Genomic DNA, 22,049 nt, shown 5'->3' with positions numbered 1-22,049 from the left:
GCACCGCCCCGCGGCCCGGCCCAAGGCCCTTGGGCTGCTCAGCCTGGGACACGAGAGCCTGAGGGGCACGCCATGGCTGCGTGCGACTTCCTCGGGAGGAAAGGGTTCTTCACGCAGAGAGTGGTCAGGCGCTGGAACGCTCTCCCCAGAGATGTGGTCACAGCACCGAGCTTGGCAGAGCTTAAGATGTGTTTGGACAACGGCACATGGAGGGATTCTTGGTGTGTTGTGCAGGGCCAGGAGTTGAACTCGATGGTCCTTGTGGGTCTCTTCCAGCTCGGAATATTCTCTGATTCTGTCCCTTCTCTGTTCCTCCCTCAGCCTTTGCGAGGACTCTTTGCCCACAGACTCAGCTGTGCAAGTTCACAGGATCACTGAATCACTGAGGCAGAATCACAGAGCTTCCTGAGTCGGAAGAGACCCAGGATCACAGAATCAATTAGGTTGGAAAAGACCTCTGAGATCATCAAATGCAACCTATGACCCAGCAGCCCTGGTCAGCTACACCAGGGCACTGAGTGCCACAGCCAGTCTTTCCTTAGAATCATAGAGTCAACTAGGTTGGAAAAGACCTCTGACATCATCGAATCAGACCTGTGACCCAACACCATGTTGTCAGCTGGACCATGGCACTGAGTGCCATGTCCAGTCTTTCCTTAAACCTCTCCAAGGATGGTAACTCCACCACCTCCCCAGGGCCACCCATTCCGATGTCTAATCACCCTTTCTATGAAGGAATTCTTCCTAATGTCCAGCCTAAGCTTCCCCAGGTGCATCTTAGGACCGTGTCTCCTCCTGTTTACAGCAAGGATCATCAAAGCCCAACTGCTGTCCCAGCACAGGACACCCCCAACAAACCCACCATGTGTCTGAGATCATTGTCCAAATCTCCTTGAGCTCCATCAGGCTCAGTGCCATGATCACTTTCCTGGGGAGCCTGTTTTAGTTCACCCATTGCCCCAAGAGCTTTGGGAGCCCCATTTTCCCTCACACCAGCCCACAGTAGCCATGGCCAGGCCACTGTGGCAGAGGATCACAGCCAGTCTGACCACTGGCAGCAGCCACCCTCAACATGGGTTTTTATCAGATCAATTCATTTTTTTTTCCTTCCAGCTATTTTGCAGAACCTGGGTGGAATTGTGAGCCCCTTAGCCCAGTTTATATTGATTTCAATAGGGCCAAGGTGTAAGCTGCGCAAGCTACAAAGTTTTGTAACATCTCCATGCTTCATTTTGGGGGTAAAAGTGGCAAATTTTGATCCTTGTGAAATACACTAAACAACACAATCATGCTTTCCTTTAGATGCAGTTAAAACCAGATTCTTCTCTGTGTTCACATGTTTGGAACTTGGTAGTTTGAGTTTGTACTTACCGTTCTAAAAAAATATCTGAAATGAAGAGTCCACTTTTGTCCTTTTTCTGATCAGACATAAAGAAGAAAGAGCGCCTGGAGATGCTTCGTGTTCTCTGTTTGACTTAGGTAGCAAGTAATAATTGGTATTTTCCTAGAATCCCAGAATGGTTTGGGTTGGAAGAGACCTCAGAGATCATCTTGTTCCAATCTGTGCCATGGGCAGGGACACCTCCCACTAGACCAGGTTGCTCCGAGCCCTTTCCAACCTGGCCTGTTCCAATTCTGTTTGTCTCTAGTGTAGTTCTGGAGGAAGTCAGTAAATCCCTGCTCTGGGCAGTCCCTGAGTGAGCTGGAAAGGCCATCCAAAGCACAGAGCTTCAAAAAAACAGGACGAAAAAAGTGACCAGCGTGGCTGGAGAGAGGAACATGTGTGTGGAAGGAGAAGGAAAGGCTGGATGCCTGGGTGATGGGCACTGCTCCGAAGTCCATGTGATTGTATATGTTCACATCTCGATATAGAAACGATGTGACTATGAATCATCCTCGCCAGGAGAGCATGTGGGCAGAACGTTAGAGCTCTCTGCTTCAGCATCCCAATGTACAGGGGGCTGCTCTTAGGCTGTACCTGTTAGATTAGACCCAAAGGCAGCAGGACACATATATACATGCATGTACACATCTAGGTCTTTGTGGGAATATTTTTTTTGTCTTTTGCATTTGGAAAATGTGAATTTTTTTTCTTCCTGGTAATGCTAAGAGTGATCTTGTCTATCCATTGAGAAGTGCATAATCTTTTAGAAATAAGACCAGGAAGATGAAAAGTCTCAGTCGAAGGATATGGGTAAGGTGATACTCATATTTATATATATATTATATAACTTAGGATACTCTTGGAGTGTAACACTGTAACCCAGGGGGTGACACAGGGTTTGGTTTTGTCTTAGTTGAAACAAATGTGTTCTTCTAGTTTAAGAAAAAGTTGTACTTATCTTTCTTTCCCCTTGCTAATACTCTCTGAAATCTCAGAACAGTTCATGTGTAAGATACAGAATACTTTTGTTGGTGTTTTCTTTTTTTTTTTTTTAAATTTAGATTTTTCAGGAATTTTATGCAGCGCTCTCTGTTATGATCAGGGAAGAAAATCAAATACTGCCATAATAGAATCATCTCCCTCCTGGACCCCACACCCCTGTGGAATGTTCCCAAACCAAGGATCCAGCATTCACTTCCATCATTTGAGGGTGAAAAATAAAAGCAGACGCACAGAGAAATTGTATCTGTTCTTCTCTCCTGTTTCTCATGTCACTGACACATTGTTTGTGAAAACATGAGGAGGGAAATCATATGCAAAGAGTGTGGCCTGTGAACAGATCCCATCTGACATCAGCATCACACATGCTGTTCCCTGCGAGACAACTTCCTTGGAAAGCTGTGGCAGGGAGCTCAACGGAGCAACGACTGAGCACAGGGACTCTCCCCTGTCTCCCTCTTGATCTTCATCCGTGGCAACTCCTTCTTGCTGCTGTCGTGTGGTTTCCATTAAATTGTAAGGTCAGTCTGTCTTTGGTTACTTTGTTGTGCATTTTCCCCTTTAGCTCTCTGCAGTGACTTCAGGTTGGTCTGTTGTCTTTCTTCCTCGTCTCTCAATCTTGCTATTGATTATTGATACAGGGACAAACTAAACCTATTCCAGGCCAATTTGCATGGAAAAAAGCAGATGATTGTAGTGTGAATAGCTCAGGAATAGATCTTTCTGCCTGTCGCCCAAGCAATATTCAGGCAGCCAGGCACATTCTCTGCAATGAAAACACAGTCCAAACTATAGCAGGATTCAATTGGAAAATCAGATGTTCTGTGATTCTTGATGGCTGATTTTCTGCCAATTATAAAGTAGGATGAGCTCCATTAGAATCACAACAATGCCTGAAAAATCCTTCTTTACAGGTAATTTAATGGCTGAATGGTGGAACTTTGGTCACAAGTGGGTAAGAATCCCTTCTGAGGAGCTGTTAGTTTTATATGTGAACAATTTGGAGTTGCAATGCCACTCAGCTTACATGAGGCTCCAGGTCTTCTGTTCCTGTACCTCCTGGCTTGGTGTAGGTAAAGGGAATAAAGCCCAGATGTGAGGCTCCTCCATGTCAGAATCGGAAGGAACTGGGAAATGATCAGTCAGGGGGAGAGGAAGAAGCACAATTCATCTTTGGGGAAACCTGCCAGGTGCTACTTAGGAAGGAAAAAATCAAGGGAATATGATTTATGTTTTCCATACTCGCTGTGGAAATGTACTTAGCCCTACAGTTCTCTCCTCAACTTTAATTTGTATTCCCAATCCCTGTGCTGCTGCTCAGGCCTCTAAGAACTCTGCTTGCTCTTTGGATCTTTGGATTGTTGATCTGCTGAAAACTGAAAATAGTTCATTCAATTTGCAGCAGCATTGAATGTTTGAAGATTTTTTTCAAGTATTCAGAATGTTATGGGAAACAAAAGAAGACAACAAATAATGGGTTTGGGGTTGTTCTTTATTTCTTTTTTTTTCCCCTCATGATGTTTGGGTTCAACAGTGAGGGCAAGAAGGGGTAGAAAACTGAATGAAGAGAAAAAATGACCCTTGAAAAAGAAACTCACATTTTTCAGCTCCAAAAGCCATTTAGAAAAATAAAAGAGAAGCTATTTTCCACAAACACTTTCCTTTGAAAAAGAAGAGAACAGTAGTCAACCCACTCTTCAATAGCAAAAATGTTTTTTATAATAGGCTGAACACTTAAACCACAAAGTTATGAAAGAGTTTTCCTTGTTTCAAAGAACTGGTATATTAGTTTGCTTCTCTTTCAGATCACAGTAGGATTTTAAGGCCAGTTCCTCTATTGATTTTTTGAGTATCTGCTGTGCTTTGCAGATTTTCCTTTTCATATGTACTGTGTTCTGTTCTGTGGGCTGGGATATTAATAGGATTTGATTTGAAGCACTTCCATGAATCACGTTGCAAGCTACATTTAGCTATTCCTAACTATTACAATACCTAAAGTTTTGAGGCAATCAAATGCCATGGTAGTGGGGGTCAGGGGAAAGAATTACAGCAGGAGATTGAAAGATTTGAATCCCTAGGAAATCACTTCACAAAACAGGTATTTGTTACTCACCTGTGCACTACTTCCAGCAGTCTCTATGTATAGTATGTGTACTTTTTACAAGAGCATGCAGTGATAGGATAAGAGGGAATGGCTTTAAACTAAAAGAGGGGAGATTTAGGTTTGATGTTAGGTTTGGTGTACTCAGAGTGTGGTGAGGCCCTGGCACAGGGTGCCCAGAGAAGCTGTGGTTGCCCCTGGATCCCTGAAAGTGTCCAAGACCAGGTTGGATGGGGCTTGGAGCAACCTGGGATAGTGGAAGGTGTCCCTGCCCATGGCAGGGGGTGGGAATGAATGAGCTTTAATGTCCCTTCCAACCCAAACCATCCTGGGATTCTATTATTTACTTCATAGCAACATTTTCCAGGCTTCCTGAATTAATGATTGTTAATGTGTGAAGAAATAAATCATTTATTATTATTAATGTGTTAAATTTGCTTTTCATTATTATTGAAAAGTCCACTGAGGGAAGTGCAGCAAGGAAGACATTGATAGGCAGAGAAGATCCCTGCAGATGTATAGCAGAACTTGTTATGGGAAAAGAAAAATTTGAGCTGCATGAAACAGCAAAGTGAGACTTCTGAGCTTTGCCCTGCCCTGAGGGAATGGCTTTGTGTTTGTCCCAGGGGTGACCAGTCACTTTTCAGTGTGTCTTGTCACTATTCACTGGGTTGGATCCTGCTTCCTGTCCGCAGTGGATTTGTTTTATGGATGCTGTGGAGCTCTGTGTCAATGTCCAGCAGTGTGCTTTGGTCCCTCAGGACTGCCCTGGGAGGCAGCTGAGCCGACAGGCTTCCTCACAGGTGTTCCTGTGGCAGGAGCAGTGCCAGCAGCTCCCCAGGGAGCAGCAGGGTAGCTGCTGTGCTGCAGGATGAGACCAGCTGGCCCTGCAGAGGGAAGGAAGGGGAAGGACAACACACGAGGAGGAGGCAGCCAGAAGAGGAAAAGAGAGGCCCTAAATGGAGAAAGAGCAGCAGTCATCTGTGTCTAGGGCTTTAAGTGTAATGATTTTGTCCACTCTGTTTCAGGCTGCTAAGCAGTTATATCACAGGGTCTGAATGTTTTTTTCTGCAAAATGGATCCACGTCTTCATAGTGGCTAATATCTGAGCAAGTGGGAATAGGAATTATGTTATAAATTTGCTTGATATCCGGTTCCTTTACACATCAGTTGCAGTGGCAAGCTATAGTGTCTCATGTTCCAGCCTCTTCGTTTCTTCACCAGTGCCAACTGATACCTTTTTTTTTCCCCTGTTATAAAAGCCTCTTTCCTCAGTAAACTCTTAATTTATTGATGAAAGCACAACAGTCTTCCTCAAGCTAAGCTTCATCCCCTTACAGCTGTGTAGCACCTCAAGGGTAGAGATGCTGAATTCTGCTGGAGTTTTTCCAGGGGCTCCAGTCACTCCAGTGCTTTCAAGCTCTTCATTATGCTGTCTCCAGCTATACTCTGGGCCTTGTATTTATTGATTGTTTTCCTTCCAAATCAGGCTGATAACAGCAAGCAGATTTTTGATTAATCATGTTTATATTACTTTCTTCATCGAGTGTTTCCAATCACTGTCTAGTGATGGCACTGTTGATCATTATCACTGATCTGTCCTGGACTCCTGATTGATGTTTACTGATTCCCACATTTGTTTATCACTAGCTCATGACACTCTTCATTTTAAGACGCATTCAGAAGTTCAGTAGGACATCTTAATGCTCTGAAAAGGAACTGAAAATGTATGACTTGCTAAAAAAGCTCAATGTAAGTTGCATGCAACACATTACTGAATATGTTATTTGCTTTCCAAATCTTGGCATGCTAAAATAAAATCCTATGATTTATACATGGTGACTTGTGTTTACTTGCTCTCAGCACCACACTTGGTATCATTTCATCTTCTTCTGCTACAGTTATCTCACTGGTCCTTCTCAGTTTTCCTCTGTTGGTGAAATGTTCCCCCCAAAATCACGAGTGTATCCCACAGATGATCAACCTTAAACCTGTCTTGAAGTTTTTATGATGGAAGAATATTATGTATACAAGAAAAAAACCCAAATAACCACTTCCAGAAACAGATAAATTTTGTCAATTCACTTAGAAGCTGCTTTTGAACTTCTCTGAGATTTATACAGCTTTTCCCTCTTTAACAATCAGGCTGGGTATTCTCCTAAAATAGGTGGAATTGTGCACACCTTTGAGAAGCCAGGTGGTTATAAGCAGTAGAAGATGAGGTCATTGCTTGTAAAATGCTTCATAAAATCGGAATTATCAGTCACTCTTATTGATTAACAGGTGATTTGCTACAACCCATCAGCAGACCCCAAACAGTCTCTGTAGGAGGGATTTTGTTAACACTGTCCCTTGGATTTTTAGGATGCAGTCTTCAAGAATCAGCATAGACTTAGAAAGAACAGGATCCGTGGAGCAGAAGATAATGTGCAATTATCTTTATATGTATTTTATTACAGAGAAATTCACTAAGGACAAACTTCCCCAGCACATTCTCTTGTTACAAGATTCTGTAAATGTCATATAAAAGCACTGCCCTCTACTGCTCAGGGGCTTTCATTAACAAGTATTTAATTAGAAAAAACCCAACACTGTTCTTTTTAATGAGAATGATTGTATAGGCTTGTCTGTAAGAAAGACTTTGGATCTTTTTATTAAAAGAAAAAAGCTAATTTATCATTTCTAAGAAACATAAACCACCCGTGTTCTTATGTTTACACGGAGAACTGATATTTTGTCAAGAGTTTAGAAGAAGCTTTATGCCTCTTCTCAGGCAGTGGTAAAGAAAAACACATTTTCAAGTAATTGTACCTTTCAAAACTATCCCTAAAATCTTCCATTTTGTGGAATTGTGACCACAGGAAGGCAAAGGAATAGGAGGATTTCAAGTTGTGAAAATGCGATTGTAGAAAAAGACTTAATTCCTAAAGTAAGGGAAATGCAATCTGTTCAAACTGTCTGGAGAAAATTCTTGTTGCTATTTATCTGCTAATTTTACAGTACATTTTCTAAAGAAATGTCAGGTGCAAACCACATGTGAAAACAAGCTGAAAAGATGCAGCCATACTGTTATTACAGTCACAGCAAAATAGGGAGGCCATTGTATCATAGGAATCAGGATATCACACCTGGCACTAGACTAGGTTTTAACAAGATCAGCTGTTTTCTGGAGAAAATTTGAGCCTAACTTTTGCTTCCTGACTCCTATTTATAAAGATGAAATTTGGACTCATTAGCCAATAGAGAATTTCAGTCCAAACCTAACCAATTGGGGGCAACTAAGCATTATAAATGGCCTCTGAGGCAGGTGGGCTCGTTTATGCCTTAGTGGTGTTTCTCCTTTGGGAGAGGCTTCTGAGGAGAGAAGATTTTTGTGTGGAGCTTGTGGTGTTGAGAGAATTTTAATTCATGGAAGCCTTCTGGGTTTTTGTTCGTTTGCTTCAGGTAAAGTTGGTTTTTTTTAAAAATAGTTTTATCTCTTTTGTGCTAATTGGTGGCATGAGCTGCAATGTTGCTTTGGCTTTGTATTACTCTATGTAAGTAGCAGGTTGTGAAAGAACATTAATTTTTAGTGGTGTTATAGCCATTTAAAATTTTAATTTGGTTTGGGGAGTCTTGTTAGCAAAGTTAATGAATCTTCTGCTGAGCACGTGAATATGCAGGTACACTATAATGGGCTTCTCAATAAGCAAAAGATAAATATGTTTGTTCTCCTATGTTGCACCTCAAAGCAAAAGCTGTGAAGCTCGGTCTCAAGGGCTTTCTAGGTGGAGGGAGGCTAAGACAAGCTGGTCATCATCTCTGTGAAACCCAGAGTTTGTTGTAGCTTAAGAGTTATAGCTTTTGTTTTGTTAGGGCCCAAGATGGGAACAGCACTGATTGGGGAGCTGTGCCTGGTGACCAAGCTTCTGTGTTCTGGGAGTAAAATCTGCTGTGAAAGCAAATAATCTGTCTGCTCCTCAGTTTGCTTAGCTTGCAAATTCTGCTGGGCGTCAGTGACTAATGGCTTTGGATTTTTCTTTATAGCAGTGGCATAGTTCCTGAGTAACTTCTTTATTGTATTAAATAAAGCACAGTTTCTGAAAGACACTTTTAGAGCTTTTCCCTCCAACTCTGGTTTCTGTCACTGTCATTATAGAATGAAATTCTGGTTGTTAATGAGCTTTTTCTTCCTTGCTGCCTTTTGTTGTGAGAGGCATGTGGCTGAGCAAGCTTGGTTTTGCACCTTTAACTTAGTTACACTTTGTAGGAACTTCACTCCAAAGGAATTAACTTGTTCCTGGTTCTCAGTTGTGTCATTGTAAGGCTGTTTGAAAGTGTCTTTGCCAGCCATAGGGAAAGTGTTGGACACAGTGGCTGAGTTGCAGTTCAGCTTAATCACCCAGGGAAGGGCTGTTACTTAAGCAAGATGAGAGCTTGGATAATCAGGCACTGGTAACTTCTTTAATTTCACTCTTACTCTTGTGCAGGAGGAGGACAGAGCAGAAAATGACAAAAACTAGAAAATCCTTGATTTAAGGACACCACCTCATAGAAACTGCACCTAATTATTTTAGGCTTGGAAAGGTTCTCTTTTATAGAGCTCTTTCTGGATATTCAGTGCTTAATAATCATAACAATAAGGTCACGAAAAATCTACTGATGTTTTGCCTGGTGTTTGGCTGTAAATAGGAGATTGAGACATTTGTTTGGGTGTGGCCGTTCTCTGTTTTATGGTGTGCCTGGTTTGGGGAATAAAAAAGCAGAGCCTTTCTAATGTTAGTTTAAAGGCTGAGCAAAATGGCTGGGGATTTATCTTGCAGATCAGATGCCAAAATCAGGATTGGTTCAGCTTGGGAGATGGCACAGGTTTTGCCTTCCTCTCTCTGTTCCATCTTTCCTGTAAATTGGCAGAGGGGTTTGGAAAGCGCTGGGCTCTTCCCATCAGACACCAGTGAGTGCTCAGAAAAGTTCAACAGCAAAGTGCAGAAACACAGGGTCTGTGGCTGGGCTGCAATTCTGAAACAAGCTGGGCTTTGTTGATACCAGAAGCTTTCTGGAATGTGCGTGGGGATGAGGAATAATAATGCGGGGTGAGTGCTGCCTGGTGCTGGGAATGCAGCTGACTGCTCTGGGCTCTCCCATCCTCTCTTTCAGAGCACGGCCATGGGGGACGCAGCAGCAGCAGCAGAGCAGCCGGAGCCCAGGGGTGCTCGCTGCCAGCTCTTTGATTCCAGCATGAGGAACATGGCAATGAGGCTGAGGACTTTCCAGCAGTGGCCCTGCACCGCCCCTGTGTCTGCCTGGGATCTGGCCAAGGCTGGATTTTTCTACGTGGGCCCCAGGGATGAAGTGCAGTGTTTTTGCTGTGGTGGTGTCCTGAAGGACTGGAGACCTATTGATTGCCCCATAATAGAGCACATGAAATTCTTCCCTTCCTGTAAATACATCTGCGGTGAGGATGTTGGGAACCAGGAGGTGCTGTCCCTGCAGGAGATCTTTGACACTGTGGATGGGCAGTTCCTGAGTCTCTTGCAGGGGATAGTCAGTGAGGAGACAGCCCTGCCCAATGAGCCAGAGTACCCCGAGATGGTCACAGAGGAGATGAGACTGTCTACATTTGAGAACTGGCCTCAAAATTCCCACATGCATCCAGAGCAACTGGCTAGAGCAGGGTTCTTTTACACAGGTGGGTACTCGGGAGAAGTGTCCTTAACTCTTACTCACCTTAACTTTTGAAAGTTTCTCTATGTGTTACTGGTCTTATAAATACCTGTGAGTGTATGCATTGTAGTTAAAAACCACATCCTTCCTTGTGCCTGTGCTGTTTTACTTGCTGCTTGTGCACAGTTTGTTTCAACATTTAACTCCTGTTTGGGTACTGAGGGGTCCACTACTAAATAAACTCCCCTGCCAGCAGGAGTGGAAAATGTGATGTGTTTTAAACAGATGTTTTACTGACAGAAAAGTGTGTGCTTGAAGATCCATTGAGTGTATTTATTCCTTGCACTGCTAAAAGGACTTGAGGAGCTTGGTTTGTCATGTTTTGCATAGGCTCTATCTTGCACTGAAGCTTTTTCTTCTCAAAACCCCAAATCTGAGTGAAAGCTGTATAGAGTCAGCACATCTGGCTTGTTGTTCTAAGAACACTTTATTTGAAATACAGAAATAAGATACATTTTTTTTTTTTTGGAAGACTTGTAATATTTCTTGTAATCACGTGTATGTGAATATCAATATAATGTTATTGTTTTCCTCTGAGAATGCTTTGCTGGTTAGGTAATAGGTTTGAAGAAATACTCATCTCTGAATTGACCAGTCAGAGGAAATATTTGTGCTATGGCAGATTGTGGTTAGTGAGCAAAGTGTGTTCACAGGTACAACTAATTACAGCTCTTCTCTAAATGCAGGCAGGGGGGTTGGCTGGGGGGGCTGTGCATGGCAGCTCAGCTGCTCCCATAGATGCTGCCTGTGAGCTTGTGACTGCCTTCTGGAATAATCTCAACCAGCTGCAGCTCTGGGAGCTCAGACTGAGTTCCTGCCCCTGTACAATGTCCACAGTGCTGGTAAATTGTCATGTTTCATCTCTTCTGTCCAAAGCCTGTGTTTTGTGCTGAGTCTTGCCCCAGGTTCTCACTCAGGGTTAGTGTAGAGCATGTAGTGTCTCAGATATCAAACAATCTCTTGGTCTCTTTCAGGACAAGGAGATGTAGTGAGGTGTTTTTACTGTGATGGAGGTGTGAGGAGCTGGTCCTTTGGAGATGATCCTTGGAGGGAACATGCCAAATGGTATCCAGAGTAAGTCAGTCTTGGTTAACAAATACCCCTCATAGCAAGGCCATAAGATAGGTCGTGCATTTCACACTGACAGATTTCTTTCACGGGATAGAAATATTTAGATCCTCTCACCTTAAAAGCAAAATAAGATGTTCAAATTCAGGTGGAATGGCACAGTTCAGACCTGAGATTCTCCAATTTGACCTAGAATTTACCTTCTAAGAGTTCAATTAAAATAACTTTCTTTGGCATCAAAGAAGAGCTTTCATTTCTCCCACTCTGAGGTACTAGAAGAAATGTACTGTAAACCTTGGGTTTCTGCAGCAGTTCTTGTTTCTTCCTGTGAACTGCTCTCTCATCACAGTTCCTGTGGTCTATTCTAAAGCATGTTACAACTGAGCTTATCCTAGGCCAAAATGAAGACTGAATTAAGGGGGAGGAGGGATCATGATCTCTTACTTCTCAGCCTTTGTGCAAGAGGTGGGCAGGAGAAACCCTGTGTTTAATGGATACATAGCGGTTTGCTTATTGCTCATAGCACCCTTTGCTTCTAAAATTCAAACTACTACTGCTAGCTTCACTTGGGAGATCCTGTACTAATGTCTTTAAACCTTTCTGATCATAGGTGTGAATTTTTACTGCACTCAAGGGGGAGAGAATTTGTTAGCAGCGTTCAGGCAAGCTTTTCTACCACCCTGCTGGCTCCAGTGAGTCATGGATATTTTGTGTGTAGTGGATTAGGTTTGGTAGATGGTGGAGTTTTGAACACACTTCTTTTTGTGTCATTTTCAGAGACATTCCTGGGATCAGACTGAGCAAGACTCCTCTCCTTCCCAAGGTTAGTGCAGTAATTCCATGGTGTTCCATCGTCTGGTGAACTTGGTGTAGTCTGAGTTCCATCATCCCACCCCAGCTCCTGTGCCCTCTGTAGACAGGGTGTTTGTGAGATGTTTTGATATTCTAGCAGCTGTTTCTCTTTGGTTTTAGGAAATGGTCTCTAGCTCAAGAAACAAAGTTACTTGTTCTAGTGAGACCTCTTAGTCTAAGACCAGAGACACTTAGCTAGTCTGGAGATCCTGTGAATTTTGAGTGCTTGCCTAACTTACCTTTGGCTTTTGTATGCTCTTGCTGTTGATGTCTGTCTGTAAAGTCTTTCACTAAAACATTTTAAACAGGCTTGATAAGAAACCAGAGAACAGTGGAGGGTCTAGGCATTCATGAAAGTGTTGATCCTAGGGATTATTCCCATTTATCAGTTGCTCCCAGAAAGGTAAGTAGGTGAAATTTGGCTCCCATAAGCTTAAGCAAGACTTGAGCCTTTGAAGAGATTGCCAGCTGAATTTCCTACTTCTGTTGTTACTGATGAATGGTTAAGGTAGGAGAGGCCTTAATTGGGATGTTCCACTTGATGTTCACGAAAGCAGTTCCGAGGCTTCTGTTCTGGGATGTGAAAACAAAGATAAGGATTCTGGGCTGATGCCAAACACAGGAGACTATGTTCACTGATAAAGTAAAATAAACCATCCAAAATAAGTGTCTGGGCTTTTATGAAATTGGTTTTGATTAACTTTCTTGTGAATTATGATTTGAAGTAAAAAATAAATGTGGATGTTAATCTGGCTATATGGATAGCTTGAGGAGTGTTCTAGAATATATTAATGCCATTTTATGTAGAACACCTTCAAGGAATGGCACACTTTTTGCCCAAAGCTCTGCCTTTTTGGTAAAGTATCTGTTCACTGCTTTACAGATCCTCTGAGAGATTGGAAATTGCTGGCTCATCCTTCTGAGGATCAGAGTGCCATAGTGCAGAATGTCCTGCAGATGGGCTTTGACCCCACCTGGGTGGCAATCCTGGTAGAGAATAAATTTGGGCTGACTGGGACTTTCTACCTGTCTGAGTCTGAGCTGATCTCAGACCTGCTGCAGTCAGGTGGGGGGGCCAGCAGCAGTGCAGGAAGAAGCAGAGGTAGGCCTGACTCACACCTGGGCTGGGGTTTAACCTCTTCCTCATTGCATCTGGAGCACTGCTGGGAGTGTCTTGAGGGTCTGCCTTCACTCTGCCCAGGCTGGATTTAAGAGGAGTAATGCCCCCAAGCCTGCCTTCCCTTGGGAGGCTGAGCAATGAGGTTCTGATTTAAAGAAACCTGGAGAAGCTGTGGTTACTGGGATGTCAGTGGCTTTATCTGCCTGCACTGGGCTGTGGTGGGGATATCCTTGGTGTTTCCTGCTGCCCTCAGAGCTGCAGTAACCAGCAGCTCCACGATGTGGAGGCTTGTGCATAGATTCACATCTGATCCAGACAGAGGCAGTTTTCTGAAGCAAAGCTTCTAGGATGGATGATCACTCCAAGCCTATTTAAAATTGGATCAATAACTTGATCAGAAACAGCCATGCTTTTTGTCTAGATAGTATATATTTTCCTTAACTTCTGTCTGTCTTGTGTTATCTGTTTTGTGAAGCCTGTTTGCCAAGTGAATTTTACTTGAAGATGCAGTTCCAAAGCTCCTGCCTCCACAGCGCGGTCTGCCATTTCTGTAGCTAACATGGGAAAAAAAAAAAAAATCCACAAACCTGAAATTTTGATTACATAGCAGTATAGGAGCTGGAATGACCAGCTGATGTGATAGATAAACCAACCTTGAGGAGAGAATGTGATATGGACAGACAGGCATTGGCAGGGAGTGAACTTACATAGCTACTGAAGCACCACAGAGAACATCAGCCACACCAGGCTGAGTAAAGAAATTTTTAACTAAATACTTCTGAGGTCCAGGGTATTTCATCTTTTCACACAGCACTGTCTGGAGAGGGATAAAGGGGGGTAGCATTCAATACCGTCTTCTTTTCTGGTTATACAGGAGCTGTTCAGAGAGAGACTGGAACATCAAGACAAGAAATGCGATCTGTGCAGCAAAAGGAACCAGGTGCTCTGGGCTGGCAGTGGTGGGGAATTGAGCTTCAGCATAATTGGGAGGGCTTCTAGAATAACAGTATCATTATACTAACTCATTTTTTCAATTTTGAAGGGGACTGTGTGCTGGTTTGAGTGGTACCTGAGCACAGAAACCCTTTTTCAGGGATTGGAATGCCCCTGTGAAGCAGCTGTTGCAAAAAAATCCAGTTTATCAGGATAATTATGTACCATAGTAAATGCTGTTGATCTGTGTCCCTGCTCGGTCCAGCAGGTGTAGATAAGCTGAATCTTGTGTAGATAAGCCAGTCTACAATAGCTGTAGTTTTCCAGCTTAAATGAAACTTGCCTAAGAGGTACTTTTGCCATCTTCACAGTCTGAACAAAACAGTGGGCAAATTGCAGTGTGACTTCCTAAGCTGTCACAGCTGGGACTCTGGAGCTGTGACAACATTAACAGTTTGGGCTTTTGTTTTTTTCTTTTTTGGTAAAGATGAGCCTCAGCTGAGCACAGAAGAACAGCTCCGCCGCCTGCAAGAGGAGAGGATGTGCAAAGTGTGCATGGACAAAGAGGTGTCTGTTGTGTTTGTTCCCTGTGGCCACCTGGTAGCTTGTGGAGAATGTGCCCTCAATTTGAGGCTGTGTCCCATCTGCAGAGCTGTCATCCAGGGGAGTGTGAGAGCTTTCATGTCCTGAGCCATGATGCACCTGAGGGGAAAGATAAGTCTGTACAACTCATTTGTAACTCAGCAGAGGGAGGAAATAAGTAAAGAGTTTGATGCTGGAGCATTCTTATTTGCAGGGTAGCTTGGCATAAGTGTGAAAACTCACTAAATGTGCCTCCCATGCACAGTGTTCCTAGGAATAGCTGCTGGTTTGATGTACTCTTGCTGATCTTGCTTTAGGACTACTCCAGGAAAACTCTGCTGGGCTCTTTTGTCCTCCAAATGAGGCTGTTGTTGACAGAGATTCTCCTCCACATTTTTGTGTTCTCAAGTGACTCTTTGCTCTGTGTTGAAATCAAAGGCTGTTTTCAGCAGACTCTCTGGTTCTCTCACTCACTTAGCAGCTGTCTAGAAATTATTCTGCTAGGGATTCCTTCAGGAAGTTTGATTGAAAATGGGAGTATTTTTTGTACAAAATGCATTCCATTGAGACTAGAATACTCAGCAGCAACGTGTTGTAGGGGAGGGAGAATCTACCTTTTTCTCCCCTTTTTGTTGAATCTTCGACAACTGATGAAATGTTTCAGTAATACTCAAATTTGCATAACTAAGTGGAAAAGCCTGGCCTGACTCTCCAACCTCTCTGCTCTCAGCTGACCTCCCCAGGTGAAAGGCTCTTTGCTCAGGGTCACTGAATGGTCTCCTAGAAGCTTCTTATGGAGCCCTTCCCTGGCTGTTGGGTACTATCCTACTAGAAAACAGCTCTGGAAAAATACCTTTTTAGAACATCTCTTTGCTGGCTAAACTGGTGATTCTTATTTAAAATGGAATATTCTATCATGTAGCCAAAAAGAGTAAGTTTCATCCACAGTATCCCTTGTTAACTGAACGGGGAAAGGAAATATGTTTTTAAAAATAAACTGTTCTTTTTCATGGAATAAATTTTTTCCTTTGTTTAATTTAGAGGTCTGAGTATCTGATTGTAGTACAATTCCCTACCAGGGGAGGGCTGTGATGGTGTCCTAAGATGTTAGAGTGACATCAGGTTGTAAATCACATCTGTCCTTCAGTGCTGCATGGGCATGAGTAAGAAAAGCAACTGTTCTCACCATCCACTAATTTCCTTTGGAATTCACCAGACAGCACATGGGTCATAGAGCCTTCAGATGGTTTGGGTTGGAAGGGACCTTAAAGCTCATCTCATTCCAACCCCCCTGCCATGGCCAGGAACACCTTCCACTATCCCAGGTTGCTCCAAGCCCTGTCCAACCCCACCTTGGACACTTCCAGGGATGGGGCAGCCACAGCTTTTCTGGGCACCCTGGGCCGGGGCCTCACAGGGAAGAATCTGGTTTGTCCAGGTTATCTTAAACTGCAAAAGAAGGGATAAGGATGCAGAAGAACAAGGATCCGATACATGAAACTGTTCAAATGGGGAATAATTCTGCATCTGAGCCCTTTGCAGAGTTTTGGTAGGTGGCTCTTTAGTCTGTGGCTCTGGAACTGCTTCTCTTTAGTTCCAGCTCTGGTTACTAAACAGGCTTATGGGCTTGCCTATGAGTAACTTTAAGGTGTCAGTTATCTATGTGGATCACATGGGAAGGCAGCTGTCTTCATCCCTGCTTCAGAAGGGAATATTAGTTCTTGGCAAAGCTGAGAGAAATTACAAGTTGAGTGGTTTAAACTCTGCAACTCTTGGAGGAATTGGTTGGGTCTCTGCCAGACCCAGCAGCTTTCCTAGGGAGCAGAATGTCACCACCATGCCAAATAAGGTGTTGTCTGGGTTCAAGATATCACTGGCTTTGTTTTGCCTCTATAAATACAGCAAAAGTGTATAGTTTAAATAGATGTGCTAATCTGAGAAGGGAAAACAGCAGCTCACTGCTGGAGCAGTGTTATTTCCTCCCAAACTCATCTCAGTGTGACTGGAACCTAAGCAAGGCGGGAAATGGACCAGCTTTCTGGGGTTTCTCCTACTGAACACTGAAAATTGTGGCTTTTCCACATCAGGAAGGGAGGAGCTGTTTTTTTTCCTGTGGGGAAATGTCCCTTCAGAAAGAGGTACCATGCTGTTCAAGAAACATCTCCAGGGATGTCTGTCCCCAACAGAGGGAGATAAGGGAACACACCTGAGCACCACCTTCAGCTGCTCCCTGCTCCTGGATCAGGCTGGAGATGGGATGGGATGGAGTGGACTGGCACTCTGTGCCCTCACAGAACAGAGGGTCACTGTGTCACCTTGTGGTACTTGGAGTGGGTCTAGCACAGAGCAGAAGCAGGAGTTCAGAGCATGAGGATGAATGGCTCTGCTAATGAAACCTGGAGGAGGTAATTAAGTGTGGAATATGACCCTGGGTAGCTTTGTTTCTTCTCAGGCTGATATTTTTTTTTCTTATGATTAATGGCAGTCATTGGGACTGCATATTATAGGCTTACCTGAATATGGGCTTGGTGTTTGTTTTACTCCTGTTAATTGGTGCTTTATGCTACAATGAACACAGGCAACTGAGTGGTAGTTCTGAAGCTACTCAGTCATCACACTTTTATTTAGTTGATCTTTACCAGTGTGTGTTAAAGCCAAGGGGCAATGCTGTTAAGTGCAGAGTTTGATGCTTTATCTCTTTAGAGGACTTGGCAAGTGGTTTTGATCAGTTTTATTGGTGAAAGTGGCATCAGGGCTTGGTCAGTTGGAGAGGTGTAGTGTTAAAAACATGCAGACCTCAAAATAATTCCAGAAGTTCCCTCTTATTGCCACCTAAAAGAATTGCTTCCTGAAACTACCAGTGAAATGTTTCACCTGTCCAGAGCTGAAACTGTGCTTTTTCTACCATCTGTGTTGGGTTTTGGTACCTCCTGGTATCTGATTGATAATACTCTCTCTGAGGAAAAGAAATCACATTAAACCAAAAAGTGTGAAGTCAGTGCTTTCTGAGAAAAGATTAATTTAAAAAGCCCCAAACAAATGAAATCTTTCATGGGAAAATCTCATTGAAGAGAGGATGTGTATTCTTTTCCTTTTTGTTTCCCTGCCTCTCCAGGGAACATCAGGTGGGCAGGCAGGAATGAGTGTGATACAGAAAGGAAGTGAATAAAGGAGAGGTAGAGAAAGTGTTAATGGTGTGTGCACACTGCTGTGTGGGATCTCAAAATGGAGAGTAGCTTGTGTTTCACTGATATTTCTTAACTTGGTAGTGACATAATATTACTAATAAGGGAGGTAGTTGTGTTTTGTCAGGCAGAGCTGTCAGGGTTGAGCTTTTTTCTTTGAGTTACTAAACTAGGATGAAACTAGTTGTCTGTTTTGGTGGCTAAAAGAAGGGGAAAAAAGACCCTACAGAAAACAACATTTTTAGTTGCAGCTGCACTCAAGCAAAACTTAGGATGTTTGGGTATCTGGAATAGAAGTCACACAGAAGCAAAAAATACTCTTAGTGCTTATACATTTGGGTTTATAAAAGATGATTTTGCTTCCTGGGCCCCTTGGAATGAGACAAAAAAAAAAGATTTAGCACTTAATGTTTTTATTTTTTTCTTAATTCTTCCCTCACACTTCTCCCTAGCATGGCTTCTAGCTTGACCCTTCTGAAAAGCATTTCTCAAAAAATGCCAAGTAATCCCAAGAAGATTAGGCAAGTCAATAATGAATTACAACAGCACTTGGAAGTAGCAACCCAAAAATGCCAGGGCTGGCTGACAAGTGCTCCTCCTCTGCTTTTGACACTTAACATGCTGGGAGACACAGCTAACAAAACTGACTTGGTTTTGTTGTTTTTTTAATTAATTGCTGCAGCTCATTAATGCAACTTTATTACACTCACATTCCCCCTTCAGCCCCTTTCCCTCCCCTCGAAAAACCTGTCACAGATGAAATTCTTCCATCTCGATGTTACCATGGAATAGGTGTGGCTCTAGGTGAAGAAGGCAGGTGCAAACCCACCTCTGATCCATGAGGAACTGGGTCTTTTCCAGTGTCCTGCAGCAGGATTCAGCTGCGTATGTGGCTACACCAGGGTTAATTTAATGTAGCTGGGCAGACCCAGAGTAAGCTACAGCTGCTCCAGGAATGGCTTGGCCGGTTGCAGTGGGGAGAAGCTCCCTGCTGAGTGAAGAAGTTTTCAGCTGTTCAGCATTACAGGAGTTAGGCCACAGAGCACTGAATTCCAGGACAAATGCCTACTGCCACGTCTACAGAGAATGAGCAAGGGAGTCCTGGGTGGTTGGGGAGGAGGAAGGGAAGAGTTCCCATCTATAACTTAAAACCCAACAATGCCTAAGTAACTCAAGTGTAAAGAGACCCCACCTAGTTTTATACAGGCAGGGAGGAGATGAAGTTGTGTTAGGGGATTTAGGCTCTGTTCAGAAAAAGGGGAGGAAACTAACTACAGAACATATGAAATGTCCCAGGGTGTTATGCAGTGCTTCCTTCTTTCTGGATCCATGGCGCAAGGAAGCAGCTCCGACTTCAACTGTAGCTCTTGAGAGAGGCTCTTGGTGAACTTGTTCTGCCAGAGGTCTTCAGGCCTGTGCCATTTCTGGGCCAGTACCAGCAGACTGCGGTAGGAAAGGTTCGTCAGGGCACTTGGAGAATTAAAAACCAACTGTGTGGCCATTCTTTGATGTACATTCATTGCGTTTGAAAAGAAGACAAGGACCAAAAAAATGGAATGGAGTTCACCATCCTGCATTTCCTCTGCCAAAGATCCAGGCCCCAGGGGACTGTTTCCTGCAGCACCTTTGGTGGAGTGCAAGGTTTATCCATCCTCTGGCTCCTCTTCACTTACGCAGGCCTGTAAGAGGGGGAAAAAGGTGAAGGCAGGATGTGAGTATGGAGCAAGTACTCAATTGCTTTCTTCATGTAACAGAAAGGGTGTGGAAATAATGAGGACAGCTTTTTTCTTTTGTCTTCTGGACTTTTAAAAATAATCGACTACAGATGAGGAATAGGATTGAGAGCTCAGAAGTAATGTGGTTAAGTAGTCTTCAAGCCTGGAAAGAATGCTATGCATATGTCAGACCTGAATATGCTGCAGTTAGGCTCGAGTGTTAGATCTATGGATCCTCAGCATTTGGAGCTGCATAAAATTTGGTTAGGAACTTAAAAAGCTAAGGGTCATCTCTAGGATAAAAGAGCTGCTTGAAATTGCGGTGATGTGCTTTTTGTGTAGGTGCAGCAGGATAAGCAGATCTACTTTTGGAGCCAGCAGTAAAGGTGAGTGAATGCTTTTGGCTGAAACATCACCTCTTACACATGCAGCTTCAGGATGATCAAAAGAGTTTGCAAATTCATGTTGTTTGTTTGGGAAAAAGTCTACCTAGAAAGAGAAGCAGAAGTGTTTTGTTTTGTGGGTTTTTTTTTCTCCTCAGAAAAAAAGTGGTATTTTTTTCCTGTTTAAGTTTCCTTTGTAAATTATTCTGGTTGTCAAAGTTTGGTATTGAAGAACCTACTTTGGTGTATTGAAGAACCCACTTTAAGCCAGTAAGGGATGATGGTTGTATGGGGACAAGTCCTTTAATGCTCACAGCTGCTTCATGCCTGTGGCCAGCAGACAGTGCCCCACAAAAGATTGATGAGGGACCATTAAAGTGGGCAATTGGAGCCTCAGATCCCTCAATTAACCAATGCCTCCTGTTGCTGCCCTGTCAATACTGAGGTCTCCATCTGATAAAAGTCACACCCTGTGTTAACACAGGGCCCTTTCCACTGGTAGATCTGAGGAAAGGAAAGTCCATAAAATCTGGCTACATGACTAAAATTAAAGCTTTTAAGGCCCTAATGTGATGCAGTACTTGAGGTGCCAGATCAGTGTCAGGGGCTGGAAACTCACAGCTGTGCAGTTCACTGCTTGGCCTTACAAACACAGTTTTAAAAGGCAGGAAGATCCAGTGCTCATCTCTGTACCTTTAAATAAACAGAGAGTACCTCCTGTCATCCAGCAGGTTCCTGATTTAGCTGTGTAAAAAACACACTTTGAGGCTATTCTGCTTTATAATTGAGATTGCACAGTGCTGCTTTACAAAACGAATTTGGAGAATGATGTCAGGAGACTGAAAGGATTCAGCAGGCAGGAGGTGCTGACATGCTCAGGATGCTCTGGGTACTTGGCAGGTAGTGCAGGGGGCTCAGAGAGAACAGCTTGAGTGAGGAATGCCAAAGCTGGCTCGGCCAACACTTCCACAGTTATCGGTGCAAAAATGCTTTTATGCCTCAAGTGATGAGAATTCTGTTACTACAAATGAACAAACAAGAAGAAAAGAAACCCAGAGCTGAGGTCCTGTGCTGTGCAGCACAAAGGGAGACAGTGGCACCAGCAGGCACAACCTGAACTTGAGCTTCAGCTGAGGGAGGGGGAAGAGTTCAACCCTTCCTTCCTAAAAACTCATTGGAAATATTCTCATTTAGCCTCTGGCTTTCAAGAAGTGATTTACTATCTTTTGGGTAAGTATCTTGACACAGAAACTCAGGCACTGAAGACTAACATGCTTCCACCAAGAGTCCTAATATATTATTATTATTAAATAATTAGTGTGGTGCCTTGATTGGTAATCAGCAGTGAGATTAAAGGCAATTCTTTTAGGCAGTAAAACTTCCAGAACCATTTTTTTCATGTTAATTTGAGCCTCTTTTATGTAAGGTTGTGACTTCAAACAGTAACTATCACAACCAAACTCCCCTGGAGTCAATGAAATGTGGAGCAAAAGCAGTCGTGGAACCTGAAAAAAATTACTTTTAGAATATCATTGTTGCTGTGTGAGTGTTCAAGGTGTGATTTGAGATGAGCACACTTAAATCTTGCCTTTGTAAAAAACAGTACAAAATGATGGTTGATTGTTGTTGTTGGCTTTTTTTAAAAGAGAAAAATAACACCTGACTTGAAAATTTGTGAGGTTTTCCACTAACTGGAGGCTTGCAGCTGAGGTCAGGGAGATCATTATGATAAAGCTGGGACATAACTGGATTATGGTGTGGAAATATCTATTATCAGTAACTGTTTGGGGAGATGTTTTCTCCTCCTAGTAGGAGGCAAAGGTATTTAAGAACTTCTTTCAGTGCTGTGGCTGGAGGCTGAAGGCCAGAACTGGGGTGCACAGTTTGAATATTGAATTTAGCAGCTCATGTCATTGTTCTGTGGAGTCTCAGATCTCTAAAAACTCATAAATTTGGAGAGATGAAGAAGAGAGACTAGAGAAAAATGCAGGGAAGGGAACAGTGGGGAGGAAAGAGGGTGGTCT

The 22,049-nt window shown here is 43.2% G+C and overlaps 2 protein-coding genes across 4 annotated transcripts in view; one reads left to right on the top strand and one right to left on the bottom strand.

The window, feature by feature from the left end:
• Positions 1-1,648: 1,648 nt before the first annotated feature.
• On the top strand, positions 1,649-16,042 carry BIRC7 (baculoviral IAP repeat containing 7). Of its 3 annotated transcripts, XM_017734186.1 has the most exons (8): positions 1,656-2,194; positions 2,446-2,904; positions 9,621-10,152; positions 11,162-11,261; positions 11,866-11,947; positions 12,033-12,078; positions 14,102-14,167; positions 14,648-16,042. In XM_017734186.1, the coding sequence occupies exons 2-8, from the start codon at positions 2,698-2,700 to the stop codon at positions 14,848-14,850; spliced, it is 1,236 nt and encodes a 411-aa protein (XP_017589675.1). In that variant the 5' UTR covers positions 1,656-2,194; positions 2,446-2,697; the 3' UTR covers positions 14,851-16,042. The 3 variants fall into 3 exon arrangements, with proteins under 3 accessions (XP_017589688.1, XP_017589683.1, XP_017589675.1); XM_017734199.1 differs by lacking the exon at positions 11,866-11,947 and having other exon boundaries at positions 1,649-2,194; positions 14,648-14,755; XM_017734194.1 differs by lacking the exon at positions 2,446-2,904 and having other exon boundaries at positions 1,654-2,194.
• Positions 16,043-18,323: 2,281 nt separating this feature from the next.
• The window catches only part of NKAIN4 (Na+/K+ transporting ATPase interacting 4), a 39,997-nt gene continuing 36,271 nt past the window's right edge, over positions 18,324-22,049 (bottom strand). Inside the window, exon 8 of the mRNA XM_017735776.1 lies at positions 18,324-19,606. Coding sequence (XP_017591265.1) covers positions 19,597-19,606 — 10 coding nt within the window. The 3' untranslated portion in view covers positions 18,324-19,596. The remainder of the gene's footprint in view (positions 19,607-22,049) is intronic.

Source organism: Corvus brachyrhynchos, unplaced genomic scaffold (genome assembly GCF_000691975.1).
Source record: "Corvus brachyrhynchos isolate BGI_N302 unplaced genomic scaffold, ASM69197v1 scaffold10, whole genome shotgun sequence".
Taxonomy (NCBI): Eukaryota; Metazoa; Chordata; class Aves; order Passeriformes; family Corvidae; genus Corvus; species Corvus brachyrhynchos.
The sequence above is the reverse complement of the archived record's forward strand: the minus strand, read 5'-3'. Positions and strand labels throughout refer to the sequence as shown.

Coding starts and splice junctions, on each gene's coding strand:
- BIRC7 (XM_017734186.1), top strand. CDS start 2,698: ATGCAAAGAGTGTGGCCTGTGAACAGATCCCATCTGACATCAGCATCA. Junction 11,948..12,032: donor CTACCACCCTGCTGGCTCCA/GTGAGTCATGGA, acceptor TGTCATTTTCAG/AGACATTCCTGGGATCAGAC. Junction 12,079..14,101: donor AGACTCCTCTCCTTCCCAAG/GTTAGTGCAGTA, acceptor CTGGTTATACAG/GAGCTGTTCAGAGAGAGACT.